The sequence below is a fragment of the Sapajus apella genome, unplaced genomic scaffold (genome assembly GCF_009761245.1).
Source record: "Sapajus apella isolate SASKATOON/1434 unplaced genomic scaffold, GSC_monkey_1.0 scaffold4, whole genome shotgun sequence".
Taxonomy (NCBI): domain Eukaryota; kingdom Metazoa; phylum Chordata; class Mammalia; order Primates; family Cebidae; genus Sapajus; species Sapajus apella.
The window spans coordinates 809741-817752 of NW_022436944.1; the positions used below are offsets into that span (position 1 = coordinate 809741).

General features: G+C 36.4%; 1 protein-coding gene across 8 annotated transcripts in view; it reads right to left on the bottom strand.

Moving 5' to 3' along the window:
• Window positions 1-327: 327 nt before the first annotated feature.
• Window positions 328-8012, bottom strand: part of GPR160 (G protein-coupled receptor 160) — a 48662-nt gene continuing 40977 nt past the window's right edge. For 4 of the 8 annotated variants that reach the window (XM_032260770.1, XM_032260784.1, XM_032260777.1 and 1 more), the window contains one exon: window positions 328-4013. In XM_032260770.1, coding sequence (XP_032116661.1) covers window positions 2928-3944 — 1017 coding nt within the window. In that variant the 5' untranslated portion in view covers window positions 3945-4013 and the 3' untranslated portion in view covers window positions 328-2927. Of the gene's footprint in view, window positions 4014-5368; window positions 5394-5456; window positions 5511-8012 lie in introns of those variants that run through there. The other 4 variants (XM_032260819.1, XM_032260807.1, XM_032260800.1 and 1 more) reach the window with 3 other exon arrangements.

The following is an 8012-nucleotide window of genomic DNA, read 5'->3' on the forward strand; positions in this document are numbered from 1 at the left end:
TTCTAAAATAAAACTTTCATATTATTAAAACCTCAAAGGATGATCCACCCAGGATGAACAAAGATCACCAAGGGGAAAGAAAACATTTTTTATCTTTACAGAAAACAAATGTTAAGATTATATATAGATGTATTCTCTACATTGGATATTGTATTAGAATCCTCCTTACAAGAAAAGGAATAGTTTTTAGCACTCTTAGGATTAGAGTTCCTAGATTGGTATTGATAGCTACAGTTTTAAAATGTATAACCTGAAAATGAAGGTTAATTTTGCATTGTAAGAGCACATTTGATCTATGTAAAAAGTGTCCATTTGGTGTATTTTTTTAAAAAAGAGAAAGCACTTTCATATTAAGTAGCATGTGTATGAATTTAGATTTTCATATTTGTTGTGTCTGTATTCAGTGAGGTAAATTGAGCATTTAAATGTTTGTTGATGGCAACATTAACTATTAAATTAAAGCACCTTATACTCTGCTGCTTAACTTGCTTGTAATTGCACCTTTGTTACCTGCACATTTTCATATAGAATATTGTTAACATTGCTTCATGTGGGTCTGGATGGAAGATTAGTGGGCCTACAGGATCATTTATTTATATTGTTTATATTACAATAATATATTGTAGACCAGTTGTAAGTTCATTTCTTTACAAATAAAAGCCTCTTCCATTTGGCTGGTCTATTCAATAATTTTTTTTCTTTAAGCTTATGAGACATGGGGAATCCTCTGTGTAAACAAAAGCTCAGTGAGATTTGAAATGGTTTTAAAATCTGCAGAGTATAAGTTTTTACTAAGTTCAATATATTTAAACATATTTCATTCCCATATTTGGCCAACAACTAGAAGGCAATATATTTAGAGGAGAAAGTAACAGAAGGAAAGAGGGCCGGGTTTAAATGTTCTAAACTGTTTAAACACACCCTGATGTTCCCTCAAACATAGGATTACTTATCCTAAACTTTGTCTCTCATTTGGTTTTTATAGAATAATGTCATTTTTATTCTCGTTTTCTCTAAGTATTTTTTAACAGTGTACCAGCCATTATAGTGGTTATTTCTCTTCCCTGCCGTGTCTTCTGTTAACAGACCCTGATCATAGAGAGGTGGACATATCACTGAAGTCAGGTTGAACAGTCATTCCCTGGGACTGTATATTTGAAGTTAGAGATGCTTTAAGTTGGAATTATAAAAGCCCTGAGATGCTGGCAGCCAGAACACCCACTTTGTGGACACACAAAATGGAAACCGACAACTCAGAGATTCTCCTGGTAGTTTACCAAGTTGTTTCCAGTATCCAGCTTGTTCTTAGAATGGCTCAGGGTGAGTTTGTATTACATGCTATTCGAAGAATTCCTGACTGACTGCCCAGCAGCATTTCAACTTGTCTTTACAGATGGGTAGAACTAATTAAAAAGACTTATTCATTATAGCCCTATAAAGCCTTAACATGTTCATGGGCATTGGATATTTTCAGGTGAAAAATAATTAAGAAAGAACAGTCTTCACATTTGACTCTCAAACAACCTATTCTTTTGAGAACAGTCGGTGGCACCAATGAAAGGCAGTGTAATATAGTGGCAAAGAGCAAGAACTCTGGATCAGAATTCTGGGTTTGCATCCCAGCTTCCCCAATGTCTAGTTGTATGATAGTGAGTTTCTTAATTTTGATGTTTAAATTTTCTCATGTGTAAGAAGGGGATGATAACAGTACTGGGCACACAGGAAACGTTTCCTAAATCTTTTTGCTATTATTCATGTTCCATAGCACTTGTTATAGGACATTTTTTCAAATAATGGAAAGAAACTATTTGTGGATCATGAATTCAATTTTGTGAATCACAACAAGCATTTTAAAAATGACACCAAAAAACATATTTGCATGAATTTGCATGATATGTAAGGGTAAGTATTGTTATGACACACAAACATGTACATATTAATCTATGAGTCATGTTAAAAATATATCTTTCCATAAATATAAAAGCCACAAATTTAGGAAAAGCTAGGTTTAGATTTATGTAATATAGTATTTATAAATGGTGATAAAAATATCTATATAGCTTAATTCCTAAAGTAACTTAAGATTATTCTGCCAGTCATACTGTTTTACTCCAATGAAGCAACTCTGCCCATCCACCAGGACAGGTCTGGCCATGTCTGAAGACATTTTTGATTGATTGTTTCTAGTGGGCGGAGGGCAGGGATGCCGCTAAACTGCCCCACAACAGAAAATTAACCAACCCCAAATGTCTGTCAGTAGTGCCGAGGAATGTCTGCTTTTACGTGTGATACATTGCCAATGCGATTATGATGTAACATGCAAGTATGTGATACATGAGTTATAATATGAAAATGAATCTGCTGAGTCATGGAAAGAGACCTAGCCACTACTCCCAATTCCGTAAGGTGAGCAACCAAAACTCTTCTTCCAGGAACATTTGCATTAAGAACAGAGATCTACTTTTTAAAATTAGGTAAATTTAAAATGAGCTAATCTTCCTCTTACATTGAACTTTATACCAAATCATTTTAAGAACAGTTTTTATTTTCTTGCTGTCATTTGAACATTTAATAAAAACGTTTATTTAGGTTGATACCTTAAAGTGGTCAGTGAAATCTCAGATTTACATCCGGTAGTTTTTTTGGGGTAACACATCAGTATGGCCAAATGTTAACTCATTTCACTTTTCGTGTTAATAACAAATTAATATAGTGTCCCTTAATAAGTATAAAAACTTCTTGGAATTCTTTTGTTTTTAAAATGAAACACTATTTAATAAGTAGTATCATAGCCCCAAAAGATACATTCTGAAAAGGTATCAAAGTTAAGGGGCAAAGCTTTAGTTCAGTTTATTTTTTAATATGTCCTGAATTCTTTGTTTGTAAAATTATGACCTTATTATAGTTGTAACTTTTACTTCATAATATTAACAAGTCACTATTGATAGAGGTTTTTCAGTTTGCTCAATATTAGGAATTGTAAGTGGAATGAAGCAGCACTTCCAGTTGACAAATGGATCCAAAGGTAACTCAATGTCTCTTAAATTAAGTTTGTGACAATTAAACCAATACACTGTAGCAATGAGAAAACTATTGACAAAGTACAACCAGGGAATATTCATCTCAATATATGCGGGAATCTGTGCTTTAAATAAAAGAATGATTACCTGAAGTAGTACAAATGGTAACCAGGTACCGAGAAAACAGACAATGAGCTTGGATAAGAATATTTTTTTATATCCCACAGTATAACTGGAGTGGGATGAAAAAGGAAAATATAAGATAGTTTCATTCATATAGGAAGTTATCTTAACAGCCTGTACCAAAGTAGTAACTTCTTCCCAAGAGGTTATGAAAGCTACAAGTAAAATCATCACCATGAAAAATGATACCCAGTAACTCTGAATGCTGACATAAAAAGGACAGTGATGAGAATAAGCATTCTGTGGCTTCAGGCTTTGGTAGATGGCTGGATCTCCCAAAACATAAGCAAGGACTGAAATCCAAATTAAAATTACTGTACAGAAATAAAACAATTTTTGACACTTAAATGAAAACTTGGTTGTTTTGGAGAAATTCAGGCAATAATCTATACAAGCTATCAGGAAAACTGGATAATGCAAAAAGCCGTAAGTTAAGGAAATAATTTCAGTAAATAGGCAGATGTGGTATTTAGTAAATCTAATGCTTAAAAGTACAAAATCCCTGAAATACAATAAAATGGAAATGTTTACCAAAAGCAAAAGATCAACGAATGCTAGTGAAATGCAAAAATATTCCATAAAATTTTGACAGGTGTTTTTTCTTCTCATTACTAGTGTGAGAATATTTAGTAATATTTTCCCAAGTATGATCAAGAATAGCAGACAGTTAACATCTAGGGGCTGGTTTGTTTGATGTAACTGGTACTGAAAAGAGCAGTTCTCTGAAAAGAGAGCAGTCATATTTTCAGTTAAATTTCAAGAAGACCTGCTGAAATGCACATAAAACACCGCTTCTTTTATTTTCCATACCTGCAAAAAAAAAAAAAAAAAAGTGAAAAGAAAACCTTAATGTAATCTATTTTGAAACATTACAAAGCAGGCACCACTATTATAAAAATTCTAATTCAGTCATTTCTCCAAGTGGTTAAATATATGAATAGGAGTTATATGTCTCATAATACTTACAGAATACACAACATAAGAAGAATCAATGTGTATACTTTGGTCATTTTTTTGAGACCCAGATGGTCTAGAACTCAGATTTTTAAACCAAAATGTTATATACAGGTATTGATCGACTTACTTACGACCATTCGACTTTATGACCACAATCGCTAGCCACGACTGCTCCGTGTCTGGCAGGGCAAACGTTGCCCAGCTGGGCATACGACAGTGCGGACCAGCTTCCGGCAGCACTACCATCTCCGCGTGCATATAGCCTACTCACGACCAAATCGTGTTACAACCGGTCTGTCGGAACCAATCGTGATCGTAAGTCGAGCACTAGCTGTATAAATTACTAACTTCTATATTTAAGTACAGGTTTTAACAACTTACAGGGAGAGAAATGGTTTTATCTACCACAGCCAAAACTCATGCTTAAAATAGAAGCTTGGTAGCAATATGCAGAACCACCACAGAGAGCTTTTAACCCCACCTCACTCTGACTCCAGCCAACATGACCCCAGTTCCCTTTTTTGTCCATTTAGAGGCTATGCTTACGGGGCCCCTTAACACAATTTCAAAGCTTTTTAGTTGCAGAATCCTTCAGATTAATCTTTCCCTGAAACTCTGAAAACAGGTAGTTTCAGCTGAAAATAATGGGAACATAGGTAAAGGAAAGATAAGGGTTTATCTTCTGGATATGGTCTTTCAGGTATGGCATGTGGAGAGACAGGAGGATACAGGGAAGGAATAGGGGCTGAGTACGAAGACATGAGAACATTAGGAAGCAGTAGGTAAAGGCAAAGGAACAGGAGGTGAGGCTTCAGTGATAAATGCATTTGAAAGCTGGAAAACGAGATTATGATGAAGGAAGTCAGAGAAGAAGAAATCAGGAAAGGAAGGAGATTCAAGAAACACATGCTTAAAAAAACTGAGTTGACCCAAACTTATAATACTATTCAATCACAATATTTATAAATAACAACAAACAACAACCAAAAAAACCTCAAAAATGACAAGACAACAAACCCAACCACAAATGTCAACAACTGGAGATGGGTTCAGAACAACACAGGTTGGCTGGATGTGGTGGCTCTTGCCCGAAATCCCAACACTTTGGGAGGCCAAGGCAGGAGGATGGCTTGAGCCCAGGAGTTGGAGACCAGCCTGAGCAACATAGGGGGCTGTCTCTACCCGCCCCCACCCCCCAAAAAAATTACCTGGGCATGGTGATGCACACCTGTGGTTCCAGCCACTTGAGGGGCTGAGGTGGGAGGACTGCTTGAGCCTGGTAGGTCAAGGCTTCAGGGAGCCGTGATTGCACCACTGAACTGCAGCCTGCGTGACAGAGCAAGACCCTATCTTAAAAAAAGAAAGAAACAAAACACAGGTTGAGTATCCCTTATCAGAAATGCTTGGAACCAGAAGCATTTTGGATTTTGAATGCATCCCTAATCCAAAAATCCAAAATCACTTTCATTTGAGCATCATGGCAGTGCTCAAAAAGTTTAGGATTTTAGAACATTTCAGATCTTTGGATTAGGGACACTCACCCTGGGTATGGTAATCTTTATGATATGCAGCCATTTAAAAATTGTTTCTCAGGACAGGAGGAAGACTTCATTTTCATAGTTTTCACTCTGCCTTCAACTTGTTAAATTTTAAGCCTTGTGTATTTGGTACATGTTAAAAAAAGTCATAAATTTCTACAGTACGTTAAGTGAAATGCAGGTTACAAAATTATGCAGCAATGTGTCATATAACAAATACATAGAAAAAGGCTAACAGGTACATATGAAGTTATCAATACAGTAGTATTATACTGTTTCTCAAATTTTAAGGAAAAAAATGGAGTATTGAGTCTGAAAACTGAAAAAATTAAAATTGCCTAAAAACCAATCACTGATGATTAATTTTGTCTGAAGGTAAAGAAATCAGTGTGATAACAGTAAAAACATGGAATAAATCCAAATGCCCATCAGTGACAGACTGGATAAAGAAAATGTAGTACATATATACCACGGAATACTATGCAGCCATAAAAAAGGCAATCGTGTTTCGCAGGAACATGGATGGAACTGGAGGCCATCATCCTTAGCAAACTAACGGCAGGAACAGAAAACCAAATACTGCATGTTTTCACTTATAAGTGGGAGCTAAATGATGACAACTGATGGACACAAAGAAGGGAACAACAGACACTGAGGTCTGCTTGAGGGTGGTGGGTGGGAGGAGGAAGAGGAGCAGAAAAGATCACTATTGCGTACTAGACTTAGTTCCTGGGTGACAAAATAATCTGTGCAAAAAGTCACCATGATACGAGTTTACCTATATAACAAATACGCACATGTACCCCTGAGCCTAAAATAAAAATAAAAAATCTATGAGAGAGGGCTATCAGTTTTGATGACAGATTGAACCATTACTCTCATGGCCATATATCTGTCATAAGATAACTTATTAAGGTATACAAGCAATGAATCTACTTATAAATGTATATATGTATAAAGGCAATTATAAAATACAAAATCTATTTTCATGTAAAAGACTCAAACAAGTGCTTCCCACACTCAAGTTTTTTTCCCCTATATTCAAACATACTACCATTTAACTTGTTCCTATCCAAAACAGTTCCATTCCAGATTGGATATACAAGGGCACAGAAATGTAGCTGCCAACGTGACAGATGCCATTGGTCTTAGAGAGGTGGTGTTGCCTGACTAAAGAAGCCAAGATGAATAAGACCAAAAGAAGTCTCCCTTGTGCCAAAAACAAAAAAAGGCTTAGTTTTAAACAACTAATATTGGTTTAAAATGAGGGTGAGGAAATTGTGTGGATCCATATTTATAAAGACCCATTTTTCTGAAATGTAACTTTAGGATAAAATAATACAATCATATGTCTCACATGATTTTAACCTTTATAACTCCTAAAGTAGTAAGGAAAGTCAAGTCAGGCTGGGGGCCATGGCTCATACCTGTAATCCCAGCACTTTGGGAGGCGAAGGTGGGTAGATCACTTGAGCTCAGGAGTTCAAGACCAGCCTGGGCAACATGGTGAAACCCAGTCTCTACAAAAAAAATACAAAAATTAGTCGGGTGTGGTAGTGGGAGCCTGTAGTTCCAGCTACTTGGAAGGCAGAGGTGGGAGGATCACCTAAGCCCAGGAGGTTGAGGCTGTGGTGAGCCAAGATCCTGCCACTGTATTCCAGCCTGCGTGCCAGATCGAGACACCGTCGCAAGAAAAGCTAAGTAGGCAACATCCAAGGGATGATTTCCAAGTTTCCATTTCATCATTGACTCTCACAGATGGGGCACCTGGAAGATGAGAAAAGCAGGGAGGAGGACGCTTGCGTCTCCTAAGGGATAAGGAAGGTCCACAGAGGAGGAAGAGAATCAGCTACAGCCACCAAGGCATGAACGAAGAACCTCTTCAGAAGATGAAGAAAGAAAACATTGTCCAACATGGATTATGTAAGAGAATCATAAAACTAGAAGAAAAATAAGACCAGGGAAGATAGGCAACTCGAGGCAATAAAAAGTGACAGGAAGAAACTGGAAAACAAGACTTCGGCCAATTTACAATGGTTCCAGAATACCATGGTCATGGAAATGAATCAGAGCTTTCTTAGATGAAACCAGTTTTATATACTCTACCCTAATTACCCCATAAACCACCATAAGTGTTAAAAATTCCAACATTTTGTTTTTTAAAACAACTCCCTGGACAACACAGAAATCTGTTGATAAGCTACCCAAATTTCCCTTTGAAAAGTGTTCACAGTAAATATAGGGACTCAGATTTCTAAGATCTGGTCCTTTTCCTGCTCCTGCATGATTCTTTTTTTTTTTTTTTTTTTTTTTT